The sequence below is a fragment of the Dipodomys spectabilis genome, unplaced genomic scaffold (assembly GCF_019054845.1).
Source record: "Dipodomys spectabilis isolate Male_0828 unplaced genomic scaffold, ASM1905484v1 ptg000054l, whole genome shotgun sequence".
Classification (NCBI taxonomy): Eukaryota; Metazoa; Chordata; class Mammalia; order Rodentia; family Heteromyidae; genus Dipodomys; species Dipodomys spectabilis.
The window spans coordinates 20,048,748-20,076,716 of record NW_024870731.1 but is presented as its reverse complement, the minus strand read 5'-3'; the positions used below and the strand labels follow the sequence as shown (position 1 = coordinate 20,076,716).

The following is a 27,969-nucleotide window of genomic DNA, read 5'->3' as shown; positions in this document are numbered from 1 at the left end:
CTAGCGCTCTACCACTTGAGCCACAGCGCCACTTCCTGCTTTTTTCTTTTTGCTTATGTGGTGCTGAGGAATGGAACCCAGGGCCTCAGGCATGCAAGGCAAGTGCTCTACCACTGAGCCACCTTCCCAGCCCCTGATTTTTTAATTTTTTTATCTTTTATTTTTTGGTCATGGGGCATGAACTATGGGCCTGAGTGCTGTCCCTCAGCTCTTCAGCTCAAGCTAGCACTCTACCACTGAGCCACCTTCTCAGCCCAAGATTTGTTTTTATGACCCAGAATATGGTTTATCTTGGCAAATATTCAAGGTATATTTGAGAAAAATGTACATTTTGCTGTTAGTATGTGGCTTATTTTGTAAATATCAGGTGGGTCCAGTTGGCTAATAATGTTCTTATCATTCCTGATTTTCTACTTGTTCTACTTACTTGTACACTTAATTATTAAGAGAGAGGGCTACAGAAATCTTATGGGTATAATTGTAGAATGTATTCTTTTCTCTAAAATCTACTAATATACTCTCCTACCTTTTTTGATGTCTTTTTCATACTTTTACTATTAACTTATTGTTATATTTTAAATGTTTTCTCCTAGCTACTCAGGAGGCTGAGATCTGAGAATAATGGTTTGAAGTCAGCCTGGGCAGGAAAGTCCATGAGACTCTTAACTCCAATTAATCACAAAAAAAGCTAGAAGTGGAGTTCTGGCTCAAATAGTAGAGGGCTAGCCTTGAGCACAAAGAAGCTCAGAGACAGAGCCTAGGCCCTGAATTCAAACCCCAGGACTAGAAAAAAAAGTTTTCTTTCAGGTAGCACATAGTTTAGGTTTACTGTTTTATCCATTCTGACCAAACAACATATTGTGCGTTTTAAATAGCAAATTTAGATATATTTATATTGTTTATCAATTTTACTAGTATGTTTGAAACTCTACACTATGTTATTTCTTTTGAGTTAATTACCTTTTTTAAGGTTTCAGAGGAGAAAATTTATCTTTTTTGGTGGGAGGTGGGAGAGTAGGTAGGTTGAGACAAAGAATCACTATGGAACCCTGGCAAGAATATCATATGTAGCACACTTCTAAAACGTTTATGCTACTCAATTGTTTAGCAATCCAAATGTATCTTTACTGCAAAAGAAGGTATTTCGGTTCTTCTGAAGGGAAGCAGTCTTCAATTCTGCTTAAGTTAAATTCTAGGAAAACGGGGCTGGGAAGGTGGCTCAGTGGTAGAGTGCTTGCCTTGCATGCATGAGGCCCTGGGTTCGATTCCTCAGCACCACATAAGCAGATAAAGCCGGAAGTGGTGCTGTGGCTCAAGTGGTAGAGTGTTTGCCTTGATCTGAAGAGCTGAGGGACAGTGCCTAGGCCCAGCGTTCAGGCCCTATGACCGAACAAAAAAAAAAAAAAAAAAAAATTCTAGGAACATGGGTATTTGAAGAATTATTAAAAAAAAAATCTGTAGTGCCAGTAAGTAACATTTATATTATATTCCTTAAGTAATTTTAAATCTTTGTTCTTTTTGTTTTTTGGCCGCCATGGGGCCTGAACTCTGGGCCTGGGCACTGTCCCTCAGCTCTTTATCTGAAGGCTAGTGCTCTACCACTCGAGCCATAATGCCACTTCTGGCTTTTTCTGCTTATGTGGTGCTGAGGAATCGAACCCAGGGCCTCCTGCATGCAAGGCAAGCACTCTACCACTGAGCCACCTTCCCAGCCTCATAATTTTAAGCCTTTTTTTTGGGGGGTCCGGTCGTGGGGCCTGAACTCTGGGCCTGGGCACTGTCCCTCAGCTCTTCAGCTCAAGGCTAGCGCTCTACCACTTGAGCCACAGCAACACTTCTGGCTTTTTTCTTTTTGCTTATGTGGTGCTGAGGAATTGAACCCAGGGCCTTAGGCATGCAAGGCAAGCACTCTACCACTGAGCCACCTTCCCAGCCCAATTTTAAGTCTTGAGTGCAGATAATGGCCTTAGTTCCATCACTTGCATTTCTCATTGTTCTTTAAATGTGTATATTTATATTTAAGATTAGAAATGTTATTCCTAGAATATTTGGAACCCTAAATGAAAAACCCAAGACAAGAAAGTAAATTGGTTGATGTCTATGAAATAGTTTAACCTATTAATGAACTTTTTGCTTTTGATTGCCGAGGGCCACTCCTATAAAACAGTTCTCAGAAGGGTAGTTCTAACAAGGGGACTTTTACTCAGCCAGCTTTCAACAATACAAAACAGCTATTCCCTTGAAACTTAGGTTTATTACTCAACAGAATCCTACAGAAATGCACCAGTTAGAATAAGCAATGGCAGAACTGCATAGGATAGCACTATTAGGAAAACAGATTAAATAAATTCCTTATCCTGGTAAAAAGTACAGTTACTGTCTGATTTATCATGGTTATGTATGTTGAAAGTTGTAGCAAAGTAAAAGCATAATTAGAGATCTGAACCAATGGTCAGCGAAAGAATGGAGATTTAAATATTTATTTTAGAAATTTATGTTTCTACCCTGGTGTCAGTGGCTCACACCTGTAATCCTAGTTACTCAGGAGGCTGAGATTTGAGGATCTCATTTTTATTGTTGTTTTTGGGTCTGGTTGTGGGCCTGAACTCTGGGTCTGGGCACTGTCCCTCAGCTCTTCAGCTCAAGGCTAGTGCTCTACCACTTGAGCCACAGCGCCACTTCTTTTGGCTTATGTGGTGCTGGGGAATCGAACCCAGGGCCTCATGCATGCAAGGCAAGTGCTCTACCACTAAGCCACCTTCCCAGCCCTGAGGATCTCATTTGGAAGCCAGCCCTCAGCAGACAGTCCTGACTGATTTCCAGTTAACCAACAAAAAGCAGGAAGTGGAGGTGTAGCTCAAATAGTAGAGTGCCAGCCTTGAGAGAAAAAGCTAAGCAAGAGCATGAAGCCCTGAGTTCAAGCATTAGTAGTAGCAAACAACACAATACATAACCAAATCCTGATATTTCTGTGACTGAGAAAAGTGATTTTGCTGCTACTTGATAAAGTCAATGACAAAAGAGGCAGTGACAAGAGAAGCAAGAGCCTACAACGACTCAAGAATGGAAAAGTGGGAGCCTGAACTCTTAGATCAGCTTGTCATCTCCAGGTTGTTGAGTTCTAAATACAGAAAAGGAATAAATAAGAAATTGACTAGAGAGTGGAGGAATCTTTGTTTGTGTGTGTGTGTGTTTTTTTAAGTATTTTTTGGGGGGGTCCGGTCGTGGGGCCTGAACTCTGGGCCTGGGCTCTGTCCCTCAGCTCTTCAGCTCAAGGCTAGTGCTCTACCACTTGAGCCACAGCGCCACTTCCGGCTTTTTTCTTTTTTGCTTATGTGGTGCTGAGGAATCGAACCCAGGGCCTCATGCATGCAAAGCAGGTGCTCTACCACTGAGCCACCTTCCCAGCCCTCTTTGTGTGTGTTCTGAGAACAGTGAAGTTCTTCCAGCAACTTAGATGCTCTTTTATAGTCTGGTGTTTCTGGATGTGGTGCTGGTATTTGTCTTTAACCCAGGTGAGGACAAAAAAGAGAAAGACGAAGCAGAATTTCTTGTCAAGCATTTTCATGTTGTTCCAGCCACCTTATCAGGCATCTGCAGGTCTAGTGAAGAGTTGTGTTTTCAGCCCCAGTAGGCTTCAAAGCCTGAAAAAGTAACCTAGGCAGCTGTCAGCATTACAAATCACATAGCAGAGGTGCTACCCACAGCAACACACAAATAGTGTATGGCCTAGCTGTGTACCCTCCAAAATTATGGTGATTTTTGAGGCAACTAAAAAAAAATGAAGCTATAATTTATCTGTGGTGACATTTCCAGTTTACATCCTAGCAAATGGTGAGGGAAATTTACTTAACATTCAATTCCCAGATGTGCAATTTTTGTATTACTTACATTTTACAACTTGATTAGATCGTTAAATAATTTATTTGACCCACACAATGGCCTACAGCCTGTAAAAATAACTAATCTTTAACAATATTAACAGCTATATTAGATGGGGAAAGGTGTCACTAGTGTAAATTTCCATTAACATGTCTATAGAGATCGTATTAGAGGAAAACCTTTTAAGAATGTATGAAAAATAACTGTGGTTAAATCATTCAGATTACTTTTTAACTTTAGTAATGTATGATATACTCATTTATGGCATATTTATTTGTAACAGCCCAAAACTTTGAAGTCTATTAATTTTCCATTACCTAGTATGTGGTTAAGTGAATGGTGGTATATCATTACAATGTAGTAGTACTTAGCAATTAAAAAAATCGATAAACCCAGTAACAGATAAATCACAGTCATTATGCTATGTGAAACCAGAAATATGAGTCTATTTATATGAAATTTTGGAAAAGACGAAAGGTATGAGAGCTGGTGAATTTCATGGGGAATTTTTTTTTCTGTATTGTAAGATTGATGGCAGTAATCATGTTTTTATTTTTAAAATTTTATTATTTGTGTTTGGGTGTGTGCTGGTCCTGGGACTTGAACTTAGGGTCTATGCACTGTCCTTGAGATTTCGCACTCAACTGTAGTACTCTACCACTTGAGACACAGCTCCACTTTCAGCTTTTGTGTGATTAATGGACGTAAAAGTTTTAGGGACTTTCCTGCCCTGGCTGGCTTCCAACCAGATTCTTCAGAACTACCCAGTAGTTAGGATTAGAGACATGAGCCCTGGGTGCACAGCGATCATAGCATTTTTAAAGGGAGGAGGCTTTTTTCTTCTTTATATAAAGACTAAAAGATACAAGAGAAGCAAACTTTTCAGGGATAATGGTTATTGCGAGCATACATCAATAGACTCGTTAAAATGCACACTGCATGTACAACTATTAAAAAAAAAAAAGCAATCTAGCCAGCATGGCTTGGTGGGAGGGATTACTTCTGTAATTGCAGCTACTCTGGAGATGGGGATAGGAGGATGAAGATCCATCTAAAACCCCACAAGCGCCTACTCAAAAAATTGGAAGCAGAAAGACTGGGGTCGTGACCTCACAAGTCCGAGGTCTCGCCTTCAGTTCGAGGCCAGTCTGTCTGAAAACCTTAAGGGGTGGGCCGTGGAGACCGCGTGCTTGCTCCTCAGCCCCGGCAGGGAGAATGCAGCACGGTCGACGGAAAAGACTCGGACTCCCGTCTCGACACGGAACTAGGGATGACTTGTTTCGGGCCTGGGAGCTTGGCATCTTAACAAGGCGCAGACAGGTCTGTCTTAACCACCCATCTTCCCCTCTCCGTAAGGGAAGGTCCGGTCACGGGCGGAGAACCCGCGTCTTCCCAGGGTGGGGATCGGAAAAGCCCCGGCGGACGCAGCAATGACAGCAGCCCGCCAACGAACCCCAGGCGCTCCTCGCCATCCCGGAAGGAAGGCCTCGAGCCCACAACGCCTTCCTCCGGGCGGCGGCGCAGCACTACGACCGTAAACTCAAAGGGGAGAAGGACCGACGTGTCCGCCACCCAACCCATCAGGGACCTTTTGCCACCCCGGAAGTAGGGACGACGGGCCCTCACCGCCTCTAACTCGACGGAAGCTTCTCGCTTTGAGCTTGAGTGAAGGCAACAAAGCGAGGCATCATGGGATTCGCTCGTCTCTCAATACGCCTGCGCCAAGAGATCTCCACCAGCTCCAGGAAGTGACGGCGGCGAGAGATACACGTCAGCGAAGCCGGCCAATCCCCTGTATGCGCAGGCGCAGCCCTGGCAGCACCGGAAGCGCAGGGGGGTGGGGCGGCGTCGACGCGAATCTGTCCGCGTTGGAACGGGCGGGCCTCTGCTCGAGTCCCCGAGGCCGCCGTGTGACGTGGCACAGCAGGGCTCTTAACGCCTGGGCTGGGGCCGCCGCGCCAGTCGCCGAGCAGGTCCTTGCCCCGCTAACTCCGCTCCGGGATCTTCGTTCTCGACGCGCCGGGCTGCGGGCGGTCCAGCCGCTGGCTTTCTCCGCAGCTCGTTCTCTCCCCTTCCGCTCCTTTTATCGTGAGCGTGAAAGGAGAAGGCCCTCGGCCGCCCGGACCCCTTCTTGTGCCCATCGCCAAGTGCCACCACCGCCATGGGCCTCACCATCTCCTCCCTCTTCTCCCGCCTGTTCGGCAAGAAACAGATGCGCATTCTGATGGGTGAGTGAGGGGCTGGGAAGCGGAGGAGGGCCGGGTCTCTAGCGCGGGGGGCGGGGGGACCCCTGTTTTTGTCCTCCGCCGGCCGCGGTGGGGGAGGGGCCGAGGCTCCTGGAGGGGGAACAATGGGGGCGCGGGGTGGGCGACCGCCCCGTCGGCCGCCCGAGCGCCGGGCAGGGCTTCCTTTCTCCGCGCGCGGCTTTCCCTCCTTGGCCCGAGTGAAGGCCGGGGAACCTGGGGTGGAGGTGGAAGGCCGGCGAGCCGGCGAGGCCCCCGTGAGGGTGCGAGCCTCAGCCCGAGTGTGGGCGGCGGTCGGAGGGAGGCTGGCGACGCGAGCCCCCCCTCCCCCCGGTGTACGCTCCGTGCCCTCCACGTCGGTATGTGAGCGCGGGGCCGTGGCCAGCAGCGGCCGCCCGGACAGGAAGTGGCCAGGCCTGTGTCGTGGCGAGGCAGTCCCGAGCTGTGCGGACTCCGGAGCCCTCGAGTGCTCCTTCTGCTCCTCGCTGTGCGTCTGTCTTCATTGTTTTCACTTTTGTTATTTACGAGCTCGTCCCGTGAAGACGTGATCACGTCTCCGTTTCTTTTAGCCGTTTTCAAGAACTCTGAAATACATTGGACCGATGCAAGGTTTTTGTGCATTTGGTCGAAAGTTTCATTTAAAAACTTTGAGAAAACGAGTGTTTTACAAACCTAGAATTTTCAGCACCTGAACGGAACAATTTCAGGGTAGCATGATCAAATAATAACTAGAGTTGTTTAATCTTTCCAAAAGTAGAACGGTTTAAAAAAACTGTTCTCAAGGCCCCTCCTGTTTTTGCCAGCTCAGGCGAAGTCGCTTCTTTTTTTTTTTTTTTTTTTTAATTTTTTGAAGTCACCTCTTTAATGCTGTATTCTGTTCCTCACCGTTGAGCTGCATGGATCTGAAAAAAGAACTCCTCTTAACTTTCACCATTGAAACTTGTGTATTAGCTTGTTTTCTAGAGAATGAGGATAAAAGGGTTTATTTTTGGACTTGACTATTGTCAAAAGGAAGCTTCCATAATATTTCACAGTATAAGAAGAGCATGATTATACACATTTGGGTCTTGTTACATTTCATGATTCATGCACAACATTCATGACCATTCAAAATGTTTTATCTCTCAAAGTTTTCTCCGATTTCTGCTGTAAAGATGACAGAATTATTTTAGGCAGGCAGTCCTGTTATTTAAGCTTTAAGCAGCTAAAAATTTGCAGTCTGAAAAAGGACGTTAAGTCAATGGGAGGACTTTGGACTGTGAAAAATGAATTTCCAACAAGTTTCTTAGAGTTTAACCAGTACATGATTGTGTTCCTCAAGAAACGTATATGAATCTTTTAAGATTTATTGTAAATGAATGGTTATTTTCATAGTCTCTTGTGATGGCTAAAATCGTTAAGGGGGATGAAAGCGAGTGTGTGTGTGTGTGTGTGTGTGTGTGTGTGTGTGTGTGTGTGTGTGTGTGTGTGTGTGTGTGTGTGTGTGTGTGTGTGTGTGTGTGTGTGTGATGCTATAAACATCTTCCTATATTTACTAGTGAGGGAAACTTCCCTGTCCTTCCCTAACAATGGTTGGGAAAAAAATGGATGAGGACAAATATATAGCTTTTTCCATTTGTGTAAGAATAGAAGTTGTGCTTGTTCATTTTAAGTCAGATATTTTATTACTTGGATTTGCTGTTCTTATTTATCACTTTAATTCAAAGTAGTCACTTTTCCTTGGTTAAATGCACTCTAGTTACAAAACTCACATCTTTGCTAACTTACAGGAAGTGTAAACCTGATGGTGTGTGTGTGCATGTACAGGGAAAAGTGATTGTGAAGTTTGATAATTATAAGATTTTTAAAAATGTGGCCTTATGAAAGACAGCATAAATTATAGATGAATGTCTGCCCCATTCAAGTACTGGAGCTACAATCCATTCGTGATTCTTTCACAAAGATAAGTCAAAATTGCCCCAGATTTCCTCTATGAGAAGGACAGAATGATTTTATTCCTTCTGATTGATAGGTAAGTGCTCCATCCCTGAGCTACAGTACTAGTCCAGAATAATCCCTCCCACCCCCACATTTCATGAGTGTGCCTCTGTTTTCTTCTAAAACTAAGACAAAAATCTATTCTTTGTCTTCTTTAATAAATAGATTTTTTTTCCCCAGACTTTAGGGTTTCTTTCTTTTTCTTTTTTTGGTCCTGGGGATTGACCCAAAGAACATTTCCAGTGCCAAGTACATACACTTCTGATGTTTTACCTCTGGCCTTTTAACTATTTTAAAGTGTATTAATTAAGAGGTAGCATTAGCGAATATATCTGGTTTGCTAAAATGGAGAAATACATTTAGTTCCTGCACTAGCTTCTTTCCTAAAGTAATTAAAAAAGGTGGTGTTACATGTGACTGATAGTTAATCATAATTAGAAAAAATTAAAAATATTTTCAATGATTAATCAACAGAAATTATGTAATTATTTAGAAAGGGAAATTACTCATGTGAATGATGCTGAGTTTAAATTCAAGGACAACCAGTTTACATCTTAAGAGTTCTCATGTAGCCCTTTAGAAAACAATAGCTGTTCTGATTATCTTAAATGAGGTCCATGTCTGAGTCTGAGATAAGATATACTTTTGGCAAGTGAATTCTTAAATTCTGCTTTGTGAAAACTAATATGTTTTGCAGAAGAGTTACAAGTGATACCCTCTTGCCTGTAAAGCTGAACAGTGTTGCTTTCTGAAAATTAGTTGATACCAGTGAACTTCTGTATTGTCCTTATTGCTATGGTTTTGGGTCTGGAGAGGTTCAAGAAGAAACTGCTATTTGCCAACTTTAAAAATGCCAATATTTTAAGGGTAATTTCAAGCTTAACGGGTTTTATTTTTTCCCTTAGTATATATTTTGTAGATCCATTTATTAAATAGTTTTCATCTTGATTCTAAAAGGACCTTTTGTGAAATATAGATGTGAAAAGAATAAGGTAATAATTACTTGCATTATACTATTTCACTATTTTGTCCTATTGTCAACTTTTTAGTAGTTTTTCCTCTAGAATTGTAGTTGTGATAATAGTATGGTATTCTAAACTTCAAGCATGCTTTTATACCATTTTATTGAAAAGATAATTGCCAGACTTTTTTTTCTTAAATAGTCCTTTGATTAGTTACATGAATATAGGAAATAATGAAAAAGACACAATAATCAAGTTTGTGTCATTAGAAACTGAGAGATATAGCCATACTTAGATGGATCCTCTTGAATTCCTACAAGATAGCCTGTCAGAGACATTGATAGTTTGCTGCAAATTAACTCACTGGTAAAAGTAGAAATGTTCCTAAACTGTTGGATAAAAGCAAAACCTAAACTCATTACTTTATCTAAACCTGTTAACTTCAGTTTCATTTTGGGTGTTCAAACTTCTGAGGAATTATATTAAGATAAGTATGGCCTGCAGAAAAAAATGTAAAATGTTTTATGGGAATTTGATCAGTGATATACAGAGAAGCCACACTTTATTTTTGTTGGTCATGGGGCTTGAACTCTGGGCCTGGGCGCTGTCCCTCAGCTCTTCAGCTCAAGGTGAGCCCTCTTACCACTTGAGCCACAGAACCACTTCTGGTTTTCTTGTGGTTAATTGGAGCTAAGAGTCTTATGGCTTTTCCTGCCCCACACTTGCTTCAAACTGCAATCCTCAGATCTCAGCCTCCTGAGTAGCTAGGATTACGGGTGTGAGCCACTGGCACCTGGCTATTTTATTTTATATTTTGTTGTTTGTGGGGCTTGAATTCCTGATCTGGTGTTGTCCTTGAGCTCTTCAGCTCAAGGTGAGCACTCTACCTCTTGAGCCACAGTGCCACTTCCTGTCTTTTGGTAGTTAATTGGAGATGTGTCTCATGGGCTGGCTTTGAACCAGGATCGTCAGATCTCAGCCTCATGACTAGCTAGGAGCCACCGGCACCTGGCTCTAGAAGCCACATTTTAAGAGATCGAATTGGGAATCTTTATTTAAATTCTGGCATCTGCAAGATAGCAAGATCTGCAAGATAGTGTAGAAATACTACTTGAGAGGCATCAAATTTAGGATTGTTTTGTTTCAGTTAAGAAACTGAAAAACTTAGGGCTGGGAATGTGGCTTAGTGGTAGAGTGCTTGCCTAGTATGCCTGAAGCCCTGGATTCAATTCCTCAGTACCACATAAAAAGAAAAAGCTCAAGTGGTAGAATGCTATCCTTGAGCAAAAGAAGCTTAGGGACAGTGCCCAGGCCCTGAGCTGAAGCTCCAAGATTGGTTTAAAAAAAAAAAACAACAACCAAAAAACCCTGAAAAACTTAGTTTACATACCATCAAGTGTACCCTAAATGTACTATATACATACACATATGTATATTATGTATATATTTACAAAGTTACATGATAATCACCACTGTTTTCTAGAATATTTACAACTTTGTCAAGAAAAAGTCTTATAACTCTTTAGCTGTTACTTTTAGCAAATAATCTACTTTTCTGGACATTTTATTTAATATATAGTTTAATGTGTGAATTTTTACTTGGTATAATGTTTTCTAAATTCTATTTTATGGGGGATAATAATTCCATTTTATGGATAATAGCACATTTGTTTATTCAGTCACCAGTTGATGGAGATTGTGTTCTTTTTTTCTACTTTTTGGATCTCATGAATAATCCCATGGTGAACATTTGTGAACAAGGTTTTGTGTGAGCATGTGTTTTTAATTGTACTGAGAAAATAAATACTTAGGAATGGAATGAATGGGTCTTATGGCATTGTGTTTAACATTTTGAGGATCTAACAAGCTATTCTCCAATGTGGCTGTAATGTTTTACATTGTTTTACATTAGCTACTGGTTGGTGCCTGGCTGAAATTAAGAAAATATGTTTTCAGGTTGTTTTAGAAAAATTGAGTGCTGAAGGAACTTTAGGGGATATAGCTCAGTGGGAGAGTACTTGCCTACTATGGGTGAACTTTACGGTTCCACCTCCAGCACTGAAAAACAAAGGAAAATCTGTCATTTTACTCATCTGAAAACAATTTTTTTTTCCAGATTTTTTTTTTTCCTTTTTCAAGGTTGAGGTAATTGCATTTGGTTCTTCACTTTCTGCACTGCAGTAGTTTGATAGACATGCTCTTTACGCGTTTGCAAAGATGATTCATTCAGGTGGTTTTGCTCAGAGTATAGACCTACTTAAGGAAAACAGGTAGTGATTCCAATATGTCTGAAGACATTGGCTTGTTTGTTCAGTAGGGGGGAAGAACACACTGGACTGTACAGATTAGTCTTATCTGGGCTGGTTGAGAATTGGTATGGTCTTTCGTTGTAGAAAGAAATCTCATTGCCAAACATTGCAACATTAAGGAAATACATGCTTAAGAAATGACTATAAAGAGGCACAAAATTGTTAGACCAACTGTTTTAAACAGTGAGTTTTAAGTGATGGTGGTTATATAGATAGCTTTTTGGTAGTAATTAATTGGAGATAAGAAAGACTCTTAGAGACTTTCCCGCCAAGACTGGCATGGAACCTTGAGCCTCAGATCTCAGAGGCTACTCAGTCTCTTGAGTAGCTAGTATTACAGGTAAGAGCCAGTGCCACCTAGCAGAGATAGCTTTTATGTGGCCGTGAGACATTGAATCTTGGTCTTGTAGTTTTAATTTATAAAATAATTTGTTGATGCTTAAAAGGGATTTTGGTTATATTATTTGTAAATGCTTCCTTTAAAAAATGAAAAATCTGCAGAGGTAGCTCAGTGGTAGAGCTCTTGTCTAGTGCATATGCTCTAAAGCAATGCAGAAAAAAAAGTAAGACAGAGACCCTAAAGCAGTAATTTTCAGAAAGATGCTTTACACAATGTAACCAGCCCAATATTTTGATAAAAGAAATGCACTTGAATTTTTTGTAAATGAAAGAAATACATATCTAATTGGTAAAATTCTTTCAATAGAGTATTGAACTATTAGGATGCATCCAAAGGCTGATGTTTAGCTGAGTTCTGTTCAAGCAGGAATAGAATTTATTTAAAGAAAATATGGATTACTGACATTCTTTTCTGTCAAGTAGTTATGTAAGCATGATTTGTCTTGGATTTCTTCCATGCTTTGTCAATATTTTTGGATTTATGTTGTTTTTAACTGGTGGTATGATGTTTTGATCATCTACAATGAGGACTGGTGCCATCTGAAAACCTGACTCAAGTGAGTTTGTTTTGTTTTCCTAATTAGCATCTCACTTTGCATTCTGACTTGGTTTACTTAAAAATTTGATCAGAATCAACATAGGTTTTTATACTCTGAGGAGATGTAGCCCTGTAGAATGAAAGATGTGATTTTTCTTTTGCCCTAATTACCTTTTCTTTTCGGTATTTCTCTGAACATCTTAACAGTGATTTATTTTGATATATAGCAAAGTTAGAGAGAAATGGAAGAGACAGATGTTTCTTGTTCCCATGGGAATTAAAAGACTCCTGCCTTTTTTTTTTTTTTTTGCCTGTTGTGGGGCTTAAACTGTGGGAATAGGTTGCTCAAAGATAGTGTTCTCCCCCTTGAGCCATAGCTCGTGTCTGGCTTTTTAAATGATTAATTGGATAAGAGTCTCATGGACTTTCCTGCCCATACTGGCTTTGAACCACAATCCTTATTAGATCTTAGCCTACTGAATAGCTAGAATTGCCAGGTAGGAGCCTCCGGTGTTTGGTGACTCCTGAATTTTTAAATTATTTTTTTGCTGATACTCAGACTTGAATTCAAAGCCTTGCACTTTCGTGATTTTTTTTTTTTTTTTTGTGGCGGTCGTGGGGCTTGAACTTTGGGCCTGGGCGCTGTCCCTGAGTTCTTCAGCTCAAGGCTAGCACTCTACCACTTGAGCCACAGTGCCACATCGAGTTTTCTGGTGGTTAATTGGAGATAAGAGTCTCATGGACTTTACTGCCTGGGCTGGCTTTGAACTGTGATCCTCAGGTCTCAGCCTTTTGAGTAGCTAGGATTACAGGTGTGAGCCACCAGGCTCCTGGCTTCAAAGCCCTTTCAATTGTTTTTTTTTTTTTTTGGGTCTGGTCATGGGGCCTGAACTCTGGGCCTGGGCGCTGTCCCTCAGCTCTTCAACTCAAGGCTAGCGCTCTACCACTTGTGCCACAGTGCCACTTCCGGCTTTTTTTCTTTTTTGCTTATGTGGTGCTGAGGAATCGAACCCAGGGCCTCTGGCATGCAAGGCAAGCGCTTTACCACTGAGCCACCTTCCCAGCCCCCTTTCAATTGTTTTTTTCTGTTCACACATATCACTCTACTACTTGAGCCATGCCTATCATCCTGCATTTTGTTTTTTGTTGGTTATTAGAGATAATCTCTTTAGACTTTTATCTCCCCAGTCTGCTTTTGAACCTTGGTTCTTAAAGTCTTAGCTTTCTAAGTGGCTAGTATTACAGATGTGAGCTGCCAGTACCCAGCTTCATTTTTTTTCTGTATTTTTGCTAGATATCATACTCCGAAGTATATTTGTCTATTTTTTTTTCAAATTATGTTTTTTTATTTTTTTTTTCCTGTGGTGGTGTTGGGGAATCAAACCCAGGATGTTATAACTGCTTTCTTTGCTTTCCCTTTTTCTCTTTTTAAAAATAATTTTATTATCCTTAAGTAGTTGTGTAGGTTCCTTGGTTGCCATTAAACAAAGCAGTTTATGAAAACAGTGCATCTTGATCAATGTCACTCCTTCCTTTTTCTTTTTTAGCAGTATTGGTCATTGAACCCAGGGCCTCATGCTAGCTAGGAAAGTGCTCTACCACTGGGTGCTCTACACCCAGTTTTTCTTATGCTCATGAATGAGGGTTTTGGAGTAGACTAGTGCTTATAATAGTGTTTTGGAAAGAATAATCCTGTATCTTTATATAAAGAAGTAAGAGGGAACAGGGCTTGATTGAAATCACAGGAATAATAATCATTTATTTAAGAAAAAAAATAACAGGTTGCTGGTGGCTCACGCCTGTAATCCTAGCAACTCAGGAGGCTGAGGTCTAAGGATCGCAGTTCGAAGCCAGCCCAGGCAGAAAAGTCACTGAGACTCTTATCTCCAGTAAACTGCACAGAAAAAGCTGGAAGTGGCACTAAGGTTCCAGTGATCGAGTGCTAGACTTGAGCAAAAGAAACTCAGGGACAGCGCCCATGCCCCAAGTTTATGCTCCAGGACTGGCAGGAAAAAAAAAAAGACAAAAAGTTTAAGTTATATACAACACATTGCGCACTCTCAGGTCTGAGGGCCTTTTCTGTTTTTACTAAAAGGAGTGCCAACCTTCACCTTTCATACAGTACCTCCAGAGAGATCTTAAAGCCACCCTTCATAGGATATAAAATAGAAAAGACTGCTACATTGGTGAAGGAGTCTGACTTTCTTGCAGCTTTCTGTTCTCATTGTACTGATAAAAGTTAAACTTACTTGCATAGGAATGTAAACTAGATAAGTGTTCTCAGTTCCTTTTAAAGCTTGTTAGCATTGCTTTCATGTATTAAGTCATACTTTTAAGAGGGTGTCTGCTTAAGTCAATTCTCAGTTGAAGGAGGCTGAGATCTGAGGATCACCATTTGAAGACAACAACCAGAACACTAAAGTCTGTGACACTTATTTCCAGTTAACCAGCAGAAAACCAGAAGTGAAGGTGTGGCTCAAGTGGTAGAGTGCCAGCCTTGAGTGAAAATGCTAAGCAAGAAATTGAAAGGCTCTGAGTTCAAGCCACAGTACCAACAAAACAAAACTCAGTTGAACTGGTTTTAACTTTAACAAGTGTGATAAAACTAAATGTAAGCAGTTAAATGTGATATCCTTTAAAAAGTGATTAATTCAATGAAGCTGTTACACCATTTATGAAGGACCTAGCATTCTGTAGATTATACAGTCATATTAAAAGTACTTAATTTGTTATTCACTATGGCTGTAATAAAGAACTTGCCCTGCTCTAGTCTTTTTTTTTTTTTTTTTGCTCCAGAAATAAATACCTTTCTTCCTAATACTTCTCTGCTTCAAATAAGTTACTTTAAAAATTAAGACATTTGAAATGGAGAAGAATATGGTAGGATCATTTTTACAAAACATCAACTAGACTTGTGTTTCTACTTCTCTACAGATGATGTTAAATGGCTTTAGGTAGGGGAAGAATATTTTTTTTTATTTACTATCATTGTAACATGCATAAGGCATAGTTACATTTTTCCTTTAGCATCAAGACCATTTACTCAGTTTGCTATGTACATAAAAGGAAGATTAGCACTGGAGGCATGGCTCAAATGGTAAGGCACTTGCCTCACAAATGCAAGACACTGAATTCAAACCTCATACTGTTACAGATAATGACTGAATAAATATATAAATAAATGGAGAATTAAGTGTAGGATTCATTTGCTTTAGGTGTTTGTTCTTTGATTCACTTTGTGTTGTGTTAAAATTAGTGGTATTTCATAGACTTAGTACAACTTGAGATGGGAGCGATCTTGGCTATTTAACCTAATCCTTTGTTTTTGTGGCCATTTTTTCTCAGGTCTAGGGGTGAGGCCCTTTGGCTGAGATCAAGTGTATAGTGTGTATCTAACATGAGCAAGGACCTGGGGGCTTGTAATACTTACATGTACTGCACATATATACATTAATTGAATAAACAAGGCACTGAACTAATTTGTGGCAACACTAGAGATTAGAGCCTGAATCTTTTCCTTCTCCACTAGTATATGTTGTTTAGATCTAGAAAGAAAAATGGAAAAGCCTTCATGTAGGAAGTATTTCCGTGGGGAATCAGAAATGAAAGAATTTCATTTTTAACTTGTATTCATGCTGCAGGCAGACAACTTTTAGTTTAAAACTATCAATTACTGCAAAATTTTTTACTGTGTAAACTTTGGTCCAAATTTTAAATCTCTATAATATCTTCTTCTAGTTGGATTGGATGCTGCTGGTAAAACGACCATTCTGTATAAACTGAAGTTAGGAGAGATAGTCACCACCATTCCTACCATTGGTAAGAAATTTACGGACTTTATAAATAAATATAATAAAAATAGATGTTAATAAAAATTGACAATTTGAATTTGAATTATTGTTAAGCTTGTTCATTATCTTAGTAAACCTTAAAAAGAAACTGTTCTAGGAAAATAATAAAAAGGTTTATTTTCACAATGAATTATTATGCACAATGGTCATTTTTATTTTATTTTTTTTATTTTCCCTTAGGTTTTAATGTAGAAACAGTAGAATATAAGAACATTTGTTTCACAGTATGGGATGTTGGTGGTCAAGATAAAATTAGGCCTCTCTGGAGGCATTACTTCCAGAATACCCAGGTAAGGAGTGGTAATATAGCTTTTTATAATTTTCCTTTATGGATTTTATGCTTAGCTTCATATTAATATTTAGCATTGACTTGGATGTTAATGTTTATTATATGAGCCCTCATTTTTTCACTGCTCCCCTATATTATTTAGTGCATTATCACTAAAGAGTTGAATAGTCATACTTGTAAGATTTTGGAAGATAAAGTGTGATGGGTACTAAAAGAATTAATTAGGTGGTACTGGGTTTGTTGGCCCATGCCTAGAATCTCTGGACTAGGAATACTAAGGCATTTGGATGGTATGTTCCAGGCTAGTGTTGTCCTAGTGTTAAGTCTTAGTTTAAAAAAAAAGAAAGAATTGGGCACATCTGTTATACCTGTAGCCCCACCTACTCAGGAGGTAGACATTTTGGAAGGATCATGGTTTAAAGCTTAGCCTGGGTAAAAAGTAATTTAGAAAGTAAGATGTATGTAACTTTCTGACTATAGACATTTGCAATGTATTTCAAATAGTGATAGACCTTGATTTAGCCTAGTTAAATTTATTTTATTTGAAAATACATTAAGGTGAATTTATGTATGGTTGTAAGATATTATTATCTAGTATATACAATAGGGGTATAAAACAGACCTTAGTGATCCTGCAGATTTGGCGTCCTCTAGTTAGGCTGTATATTAGAACTACATGGGGAACTTCAAAAATCCCATACCCCCAAGCATAGCCAAAGACCATGTGAATCAGAAACTCTGGGAATGTAAAGTCAAATACCATAGTGTATCTCACACTTCAGTGTGTGTATGTATGACTTGGGCATTTATTAAAAATAGAGCTTGATTCAGTTGGGCATGGCTAAGGCCTGAGAGTCCGTACTCCAGCAAGTTCTCTGATGGAGCTGATACTGGGATCTTACAATAGCAACCCTATTATTGTTAGGCTTTGGGGAGGCCTCTCTTGTATTGTGGGCTGTTTTACATCATCCTCATCCATTGTTACTAGATGCCAGTAGCTGTTATTCCCAACCTACTTGTTTGGGCAAAATTACTTCCTGTTGAGAACAATTGTTGGTCAACTGTTTCTGAGGAAACTGAAGCTTGTAATGACTTTGGGAAAGGCGTGTTTTTTCTGGGTTACCTGGCCTCAATTCTGGTATCTTTTTCTACCACCCCAGAGGTTACTTGTCAGTTTTTGTTTACTATTAAAGTCAGCAGCTTACTAAACACTTGATGTATTTGAGATTTTCAGTGTTCTACTTGTTCTCCAGTACTTCAGATTTTGAGTATAATAGAAGTACATTTGTCACCAGTGACAGTGAATACACTAGTTAAATGTCTGGTTAAAGTTAAATATATTAAAAATGAGAATGTTTATGTCCATTAACATTGCTTCATTAGAAAAGAGATTTTGATATATGAGTTTCTACTAAAAAAAATCTTGATTATGGAAATAGAGACTAGTGTAAAAAATTCCTCAGTTATTGTGGGTAGGCAGTATCTAATCGATACTCTTATCTCTAATATGCCCACCTTTCTGGATTATAAACAAAAGCACAAAACAGCTTGTTAAGTGGTTAATAGTAGGTCTTAGGTATTAAAAATGCTATTTAATAAATTGCTTTAGTATAAAAATAAATTTTAATAAAACATGTTAATCTTTAATCTGTTGTTGGTTTTCTGGTTGAGAGTTTTATACTGTTCCATTTGAAAGATTTTCAGAAAAGCCTTAATTCACCTACTGTCTCCTAGTCCCATCTCTTGTAGTTCAGCATTCTAATATTTGTTAATATTGTTAAAGTTGCTACTATCTTTTTGGTAAGAATTTTTTTATTTGATCAAGTGAACCTTGAGATACTTTGCTTAGGAAAATCACTTGGTTTTTCTGATTACAGAACTGACAGCAACATTCTGAAGTAAGGCTGGTTTTCTTCCATAATAATATATATGAAACTATTGGTGTACATAAAGCCCTGCAGTTGTTTTTACACGTTGTTTCTATCTTTTCCTGAATGAATTACATAGTTCATGATACTTTAGGATAGCTTGTTGATTTTTTTCTTTTGTCTTCACTTAGTAGCTGTTTTGCTACTTAAATTTATCTATACTTAAATACAGTAGAGATAAGAAAAGGGAAAAATTATCATTCTTAGTATAATGGAGAAAAGTAAGGAATGAGTGAGATTTGTTTTTTTTTTTTAAGATTTGAAACAGTTAAAAATCACACAGTGCTCAAATCAGTTTTAAATAATCGTCATTTTGACTTTTTCTACCCAATACCTTTCTTTGATACTATCTACCATTAGTATATTTCATATTTATTGTGTCCTTTAATTTTAACTTATAATTTATTGAAAAAACTTTTCCTTAGGGTCTTATTTTTGTGGTAGACAGCAATGATCGTGAAAGAATTCAGGAAGGAGCAGATGTGTTGCAAAAAATGGTAAGTATATATTTTAAACTTATTATTTTCAAGATGTGTTTTTCTAAGCTAGGCACCACTGGCTCATACTTGAAATCCTTAGCTATTTTGGAGGATGATTTAGGGCAGGAGCCTAGTTCCAGCCCAGCCCATGCAAAAAAGTTTGAGACCACTTCGCAACCAGTAGTAGTGCGATATATTGGCTCAAGCCTATCATCTTGCCTTATGAGAAATGGGCATAGGAGGATCTTGGCCAAGAATGTTCCTGGGCAGAAGTGATATTCTGTTTCAAAAATAATCTGCAAAAAAAGGCTGGAGGTGTGCTTAATGGTTGTGCACCCTGTTAGCAAGCATGTGGCTTGCTAACTCCAGTATATCAAAAGAGGAAAAAAAGATTGTTTTTCTCAATAATAATGGTGGATAGTAGTTGATAAATATTTTCAGGGGAAGAAGCTATTTCATTCATGGATTTTTTTTTTTTTTTTTCTTTGCCAGTCCTGGGGCTTGAGCTCAGTGCCTGGCACTGTCTCTGAGCTTCTTTTGCTTAAAGCTATTACTTTACTAGTTGAGCTACAATGCCAATTTGCCTTTTCTGTTTATGTGGTACTGAGGAATTGAACCCAGTTCTTCATGCATGCTAGGGAAGCACTCTTCTGCTAACCCATATTCCCAGTCCAATATTCATGGGTTCTTAAGAATGTACATAAGTCTTCTATTTATTTAATTGGTGCCAGAGCTGGAGCTTGATAAACATATGATTTACCACTCATATCTGCTTAGCAACACATCAGCCTCTTTAATATAGAGCTTTTAAAAGACATTATACAGAGTAAGTCTAGAATAAACCAATCCTGTCTTTTTAGACTGTTCCCCGAGTAATTTTGTTATGTATCTCTGATTAAGGTAGTCTGATATAGTCCAGTCCCTTATTATATTTTACAAATAGAAAATTTATAGTATTTTTTACCTGGTAATCCTAGTTCAAAGATGGTTCCCAAGGCCTAGGGTTCAATTTTCTTACTGCTGTGCTTATAATCACTTAGAACGTGTTTTGTAATAGCAAATAATTCTGTCAGAAAGTAGTGATGATTTCATCAACTGTGGCACTTTAGCCTTGTCATATTGAATTACCATTTTTATGTATTCATATTCTTTTTTTTTGTTGTTGGTTGTGGGGCCTGAACTCTGGGCCTGGGCACTGTCCCTCAGCTCTTCAGCTCAAGGCTAGTGCTCTACCACTTAAGCCACAGTGTCACTTCCGTGATTTTCTGCTTATGTGGTGCTGAGGAATCGAACCCAGGGCCTTATGCATGCTAGGCTAGCACTCTACCACTGAGCCACCTTCCCAGCCCTGTATTCATATTCTTAAAACTTTTGAAGTAATGATAGCCTGGTGCTGATGGTTCATGCCTATAATCCTGGCTACTCAGAAGGCTGAGATCTGAGGATCAAGGTTCAAAGCCAGCCCAGGCCAGAAAGTCTGTGAGACTTATCTCCATTTAACCACCAGAAAACTGGAAGTGGAGTTTTGGCTCAAAGTGGTAGAACACTACCTTGAGCAAAAGCTCAAGGTCAGCGCCCAGGCCCAGAGTTCAAGCTCCATGACTGACCAAATAAAAATGTTTTTTGAAGTGAAAAAGTCATTTAGGAAACTATGGTTTCAAAGTTGTGGCCATGAAATGTTTGCTAAAATGAAATCACACTACTTATTCATTGTTTCTGTGAGGCACACAAAAAAATTTTGCTATATTGTGTGTTACCAAGTCACTGCTAGCTTTTTACCCATTGAGTAAAGTATTGCCAACTCCTATTTTTTTATATTTTGAGATATTCAAAATTATACCATAAATATCGCTCATTGAAAATGTGCAGTTCATTAGTTTTCAGTAAACAAAAGTTTTATAGTCATCACCACAATTTAATATTAAAATTTTTATTTCCCCCAAAAAGAAATCTTGGAACTATGAGCAGTCATTCCTCCATTCTACACACCACTGACCTTTAACCTAGTACTTGTCTCACTAAAATAATTTAATCTTGATTTTATAGGAATGCAATCAGAATATGCAATCTTTTGTGACCAGCATTTTTTTCTTATAACCTTTCAAAGTTCATCTATGTTGGATCATGTATCAGTTATTCCTTCCAGCTTTTATCTAGTAGACTGTATCTATTGGATTGAATTACTAATGGCTTAGTAACTTTAGTATTTATCTCATTATGAAGCCCAGCTGACTAGAATGGATGAAAGTCCAGAAAGCAATAATTTAAATACTTTGGATACTAACCATCATAAAATCCGACCTGAAACACTTTATTCCAATTTGTATTGGACCTGACTTTGGAGGAAGGACAAATGAGTAAAGTATCTCAATGGGGGGCAGGAAAATTAGCTTGAAAATATAGTTTTGCCGTTGGATAAAGGGGTGTACACACCTGCAATCCTAATCCTTACACTAGCAGGAGAAATGGTATTTTGAGGCTGTTCCTGTCTCAAGAAATTAAAAAGCAAAATAAAACACCAACCAAGAGACAGTTTTGCTTTTCTTGAAGGCATCTTATTATTTGCTCTGAATTTTAAAACTGAAGGATATGAGCATTTAAGTTGTAAAAAAGGACGTGAAATTTACTTACAAAATTTTGTTTGATGGGCTGGGAAGGTGGCTCAGTGGTAGAGCGCTTGCCTTGCATGCATGAGGCTCTGGGTGCGATTCTTCAGCACCACATAAGCAGGGGAAAAAAAGCCGGAAGTGGCGCTGTGGCTCAGGTGGTAGAGCGCTAGCCTTGAGCTGAAGAGCTGAGGGACAGCGCCCAGGCCCAGAGTTCAGGCCCCACGACCGGACCCAAAAAAAAAATTATTTTTTTGGTTGATGTTTATTTAATGTTAAATAATAGGAAGAGAGTGTTTTAAGTAGTTAGTTACTGTCAATTTGGTATTTGCTAATATTTTAACCTTTTATTTCTAGCTTTTGGAAGACGAGCTGCAAGATGCAGTCCTGCTGCTTTTTGCCAACAAACAGGATTTACCAAATGCTATGGCCATCAGTGAAATGACAGATAAATTAGGTCTTCAGTCTCTTCGTAACAGAACAGTAAGTATTTAAAGGTTGATACTAACCTGTTAGAATTATTTGTGTAATTATTTAAACTAATAATCAGTTTAAACATAATTAATTTTAATAAACAATGAGTATATCATTTATAAAAAGATATGGTAATATTTTCTCTTGCTTACACAAAAATCAGTCCTTTCAGGATTTACTTCAAAGCTTCTTAAGTTTTGCTTTAAATTGATTCCTTCTTTTGATATGTACTTTTAAGGATCCAAAGGGGTATGTGTGTTTATGTATATTATATATGTACAATGCATCTTTTTAAAAATTATATTTTTATTATCGTTAAGTAGTTGTACAAAGGAATTACCATTCAACAAATCAGTTTATAAGTACATTGTATCTTGAATGATGTCACCCCTTTTATCATCATCATCATCATCCTCATCCCTCCTAACCTAATCCTTCCCCTCAGTTTTCTTTTTTTTTTTTTTTTTTGTCGGTCGTGGGGCTTGAACTCTGGGCCTGGGCGCTGTCCCTCAGCTCTTCAGCTCAAGACGAGCGCTCTACCACTTGAGCTACAGCGCCACTTCCGGTTTTCTGGTGGTTTATTGGAGATAGGAGTCTCACGGTCTCTCCTGCCCGGGCTGGCTTTGAACCGCGATCCTCAGATCTCAGCCTCCTGAGTAGCTAGGATTACAGGCGTGAGCCACCAGCGCCCGGCTTCCCCTCAGTTTTCTTAATTTCATAGGATGTGCATTGAATATTATGACTGCATTCTCTCTCCTCTCTTCATCTACTGCCCTCCCTGGACTTCCCACCTATACTTTATTGATTTTTGTCTTTTGTATTGTAAAGATGTGGGAAGCATGTAAAAATTACTGATATTTTTAATGTTAATTTTGTACCTTTTAAATAGATTTATAGAAAGTATTGTGTAATTTGATTTTCTGTGACAGGTTCAGTATTTAGCAGTTATATTCCAAATAATACCATTTAATACTGTTTGCTTGTTTTGATATGAAAAGCTGTGGAAGGATCTCTAAAGTTAATATTATGATTTGAAGGTATTTTGAATATAGAATTGTAAGAAATATTGTCTACATATATTTCAGTTATTCATATGTAAAGAAGGTATCAGAAGCCAATAATACTATGCTTTATAATAGTTTTGTATTAACTTGTCAACAAGCAAATACTATTTTGTATAGCCTACTGGAGATGTTCCAGGGTGATCTGAACAAGATAAACTATGGTTTTTCTCTTTTTAATTGATGCATATTATACAAAGGAATTTCATTGTGTTATTTCTATTCATGCATATAATGTCCTTTGATCAAATTCACCCCCCCCTTCCAATTACTGTTTGTTATCTTCCTCAGAACGTTTAAGAATAATTTTTAACAGGTTTTATTTTCATACATGGTATGAAGTACTTTGATCATATTCACTGTTTATTAAGTTTTCAATGTGAGTTTATGCCTTTCCTTTCCTTCTTGGTTATTGGGATGTTAGATGTTCAAATAATAATTAGCAGTATTATATATCTATTTAACAGCTTTGCAACATTAAGGTTTCTAATCTAAGACAAAACAAAACTGGTTCTGGTGGCTCACACCTGTAATCCTAACTACTCAGGAGGCTGAGATACATGGATCAAGGTTTAAGCCAGTCTGGGCAGGAAAGTACACGTGACTCTTTGCTCTAATTAACCACCTCAAAGCTGGAAATGGAGTTGTGGCTAGAATGCCAGTCTTGCACAAAAAAACTAAGGGACAGGGGTTTAGGAATGTGGCTTACTGGTAGATTGCTTGCCTAGCTTGCGTGAAGCCCTGGATTCGATTCCTCAGTACCATATACATAGAAAAAGTCCAAAGTGGTGCTGTGGCTCACATGGTAGAGCACTAGCCTTGAGCATAGAGAGGCTCAGGGACAGTGCCCAGGCCCTAAATTCAAAATGCCAGGACTGGGAAAACAAAAAAAAACAAAAAGCTAAGGGACAGCACCTAGGTCCTGAGGTTAAGCCTCAGTACTGGTACAAAAACAAGCAAACAACCCTGGCCAATTAAAAAAGAGAACTAAATTGCTTTTTTTATTGCTTTTCTTTTTTTTTTAATAACTTAAAATTTCTTACTTCTTATACAGTTTACTTAGAGATAAGATTAATTGCCATGTTAAAAAAATTACTTTAGAATGTGAGAGCAATGTTAGTGAAATTATCTGAAAAGTTTAACCCTACAATCCAGGCAAACCCTTCTGTTTCATAACCTTTCTGAAAAGTTCAGAACATTTTTTTGCTTTTTCTCAGGTGAAAATGTGGCTCAGTGATAAGATTGCTCGCCAGCATGTGTGAGCTTTTTGGTGCAATCTCCAGCACTGAGAAAGAAAAATTGACTTTTCCACTTAGTTTTATGGGGAACAAGAGGATTGTAAGAACCCAGGAGGGTAGCCAATTAGGGATTCCCCCTTGACTCTTCTTAGATTAAATGGTGGCAAGTTGACCAACTCAAATGAACAGGTGGATATACATTAAGGGGTTTATGAGAACCAGCAGGTATTAGAAAATTGTCAAAGGGTTGAGAATGTTGAGAACGTTGAGTGATCTTTAATTTTTTTTTTTTTTTGGGTCCAGTCATGGGGCCTGAACTCTGGGCCTGGGCGCTGTCCCTCAGCTCTTTAGCTCAAACTTAATGCTCTACTACTTGAGCCACAGTGCCACTTCCGGCTTTTTTCTTTTTGCTTAATGTGGTACTGAGGAGTCGAACCCAGGGCCTCAGGCATGCAGGGCAAGCGCTCTACCACTGAGCCACCTTCCCAGCCCCATGTTGAGTGAGTTTTTTTTTTTTTTTTTTTGGTCCGGTCGTGGGGTCTGAACTCTGGGCCTGGGCACTGTCCCTCAGTTCTTTAGCTCAAGGTTAGTGCAAGGCAAGAGCTCTACCACTGAGCCACCTTCCCAACCCCATGTTGAGTGATCTTTATAGTTACTGAGCCAACTAAATATAAAATCAGCTTTGTGAGATGTAATAAATTAGCTTATCTCTTCACATTTATTCAAGTGGCTTCATAGTTACTTTGGGCATTTATGGAGAAATATTTAAGTTTTTATCCAGGAAGTTTAAACTTGTGGTAATGTATTATCTTACTAATCAAGTATTTTCTTGTCCTTTTTTTCACAGTGGTATGTCCAAGCCACTTGTGCTACCCAAGGAACCGGTCTGTATGAGGGACTTGACTGGCTGTCAAATGAGCTTTCAAAACGTTAAATGAAACTGGATATCTAACCAAGGACATATGTGATAGAATTGGTCTAGGCTTGTTACAACAAAATTAGTTTGCATCTTGGTTATTAAACAGTATCTGAGACTGGTTTGGGCACACTATTACAGCCTTTAAAACTTGTTTTGTTGCCAATTATTGTCTACCAAGTATGGTATTGCTCTTAAGCAATATGCTTGGTTTTAAAAGAAATTCTCCTTGGGGAAAAAAATAGTATCTTTTAAATTTTACTTCCCTTATGCCTAAATGCCTGGACATAGCTAATGTGACACCTTTAAATTAAATCTGTTTTTTGAACCTACCACAAATAATGTTTTAAAGTTATCCCCTTGCTACTCTACCAGTATCTTTATCATTCCTAGGGCAGTCTGCTGATTTAAAAATGTAGCATTCCATTTGTATTTATTTCTATCCCTTGCCAAAAAAGGTTTTTTAATACTGCTTGTACCATCCAGGGAACTACTCCAAAACACTATTCAGTCTTGCACTGAGGAAATTTTTTTCTCCCTATTATTGACTTCTGGCCTCTGTCAGCCAAGCTTACTTTGATGTGGCTTGGATTTGATAGTTAATTCTGTGCTGGTTGCAAAGAGTTCATATTAGATGTTTTATAACAGTCAGCAGATTGTCTTCCTTTATATTGTTATCTTTTTTATGTTGCATGTTGCTTTTGGTATCAGCCTGACTCTTTGCCCAGTATATGGTAGTTCTAAACGCTGATGTTTTATTGTTTTTTGGTGAATATATCTTCCTTAAGAGTTTTTGGAAATTTCATCAAACTCAATGAATAAATTTTCTTCATAACCCATTTGGAATTATTCCTAATAAAATGATAAAATACATCATTGTGTGTTCTTTTTGAGCTTTGATGATATTTGAAATGGATTTTCTTACATAACAACGTTGATTTGCATTATTGTATATACTGTGGCCCATACTACAAATCCCAGGTTGCTGATTAAGATGAGAATACATTATATTATAGGTTATCATAAGACTGGGTTGCAGCATTCCAAAGCAATGTTTGTTTCATAGCTAAAACTAAACATTTTTTTCTCAGAGTGCTATTTATATGGTAGAATATATACACTGTTAAGGGATCTTACTTTACTACAAAGAAGATCAAAATCTCCTAGTACTTTTTAACTTCTCAAATTTTAGAATTCCAATAGAAAGCTGCATGTGGCTAATTCTGTTAAGTCAATAAAAGTACACTCCCATTAACCACATCTTAAGTCACTAAGTACTCCACTTGATAAATTTGAATTTTTGTCTATATTCTAGTTGGGTTTCAGTTATTGTAAACTTTACCTTTTTTTCTGTTTTATATATATATATATTTTTTTTGGGGGGTGGGGTACCTGTCCTGGGTTTGAACTGAGCTTGATTGCTGTCCCTAAGCTGGTTTTACTCAAGGCTAGTGCTCTACCACTTGAGACAGAACTCCACTTCCAGTTTTTGGGTGGTTGGAGATGACTAATTGGAGATTTACTACAGGGATTAGAAAAGATTTGCAAAATAGCCTTTTATTTTTAAAGTTTTTTAAAAAGCATTTTCTTGGTAACCTGGTGGATGTTACCACTTCTCAAAATTACTTTTCTTCTAGCCTCATAGTATTAAAATTAAACTTCTCAATGGAGAAGTTTTACTATGTTCAAAGAGAAATGATCAAATGCTTCAGAAAAATGCTTGGGTTGGGTTATGAGATGATTCTAGAATATCCTGTATTGTAGACAGAAATCATTGTCATTGTCCTGGTTTACTGTTCAATAATCTTATTAAATACTTGACACTGTTTAGAGTCAGTGCTAATTGTTAACTCAGTGTTAAAACTTAGTGTTGGTTAGTCAATAAGATGGCTCAGTGACTTCTCTTATACAGAACAGTTCATTACTCCAAGCCTAGAAAGTGTTCTATGAAGTGATTGTCAAATTATGTTAATCTTAGAGAAACTGAAGAAAAATTGCGATTCCCTTTGTTCAGTAGCATCGTTGGAGTTGGAAGATTGTACCATTATCTATTGTCTATCCTTGTAATAGTTTTGCTCAATTATACTGCTTTTTGTATATCTTATCAGTTGCTTTTCTGTGAGGTATAGTGGTTTGCTGTTTGGTTAAACATTTCAATTTCAAATTCCCAATTATCTTACATAACCCTATTGAAAATGAAAAGTGAAATATTTTAGTCTTGTAAACTAGACATTTAGTTTACTTAAGCATAGGCACAGGAGCCAGGCACCGGTGGTTCACGCCTGTAATCCTAGATACTCAGGAGGCCGAAATCAGGATTGTGGTTGAAAGCCAGCTGGGGTAGGCTTTCAGAGACTCTCATCTCTAGTAAACCACTCAAAACCAGAAGTGGTGCTGTGGCTCAAGAGGTAGAGCACTAGTCTTGAGCTGAAGAGCTCAGGGATAGTGCCCAGGCCCAGATTTCAAGCCCCACAACTAACTCACCCCCCCCCCCCCCCCAAATAGCATAGGCACAGAATTATGTGGATTATTTCCTAGTCATTTATGGGATCAAATTTTCTAAAATGTGCAGTTTTCTAGTTGTTATGGAACTTGCAAAGTAACTTCCTGATATCATGAAAACAAAGTACATCATGGTGGCATTCTGGCTGCTTCAGTAATCAACTTCAGTGGTATAAACATGAAAACTAGGTTGAACAAATAGAAAATGTTGTCTGGAAAAATTAGAGAAACATTAAGATGTTTCTCTGACCTCAAAAGGTTCAGTTCAGAGTGTGACTGGCATTCTGAGTTAGTCTTGGAATAACAGTTTTATTC

General features: G+C 38.6%; 1 protein-coding gene and 1 pseudogene across 1 annotated transcript; one reads left to right on the top strand and one right to left on the bottom strand.

The window, feature by feature from the left end:
- Positions 1-5,813: 5,813 nt before the first annotated feature.
- Positions 5,814-26,025, top strand: Arf4 (ADP ribosylation factor 4). The gene is made up of 6 exons (XM_042680249.1): positions 5,814-6,110; positions 16,049-16,129; positions 16,342-16,451; positions 18,804-18,875; positions 21,821-21,946; positions 25,084-26,025. The coding sequence occupies exons 1-6, from the start codon at positions 6,044-6,046 to the stop codon at positions 25,168-25,170; spliced, it is 543 nt and encodes a 180-aa protein (XP_042536183.1). The 5' UTR covers positions 5,814-6,043; the 3' UTR covers positions 25,171-26,025.
- LOC122108288 lies at positions 14,322-14,435 on the bottom strand (annotated as a pseudogene).
- Positions 26,026-27,969: the final 1,944 nt, after the last annotated feature.

What these genes read in the sequence shown, in the direction of transcription:
- Arf4 (XM_042680249.1), top strand. Translation starts at nt 6,044, where the DNA reads ATGGGCCTCACCATCTCCTCCCTCTTCTCCCGCCTGTTCGGCAAGAAA. An exon ending in CACCACCATTCCTACCATTG is followed by an intron (nt 16,130 to 16,341) that starts GTAAGAAATTTA and finishes ATTTTCCCTTAG; the next exon opens with GTTTTAATGTAGAAACAGTA. An exon ending in CAGATGTGTTGCAAAAAATG is followed by an intron (nt 18,876 to 21,820) that starts GTAAGTATATAT and finishes TTTTATTTCTAG; the next exon opens with CTTTTGGAAGACGAGCTGCA.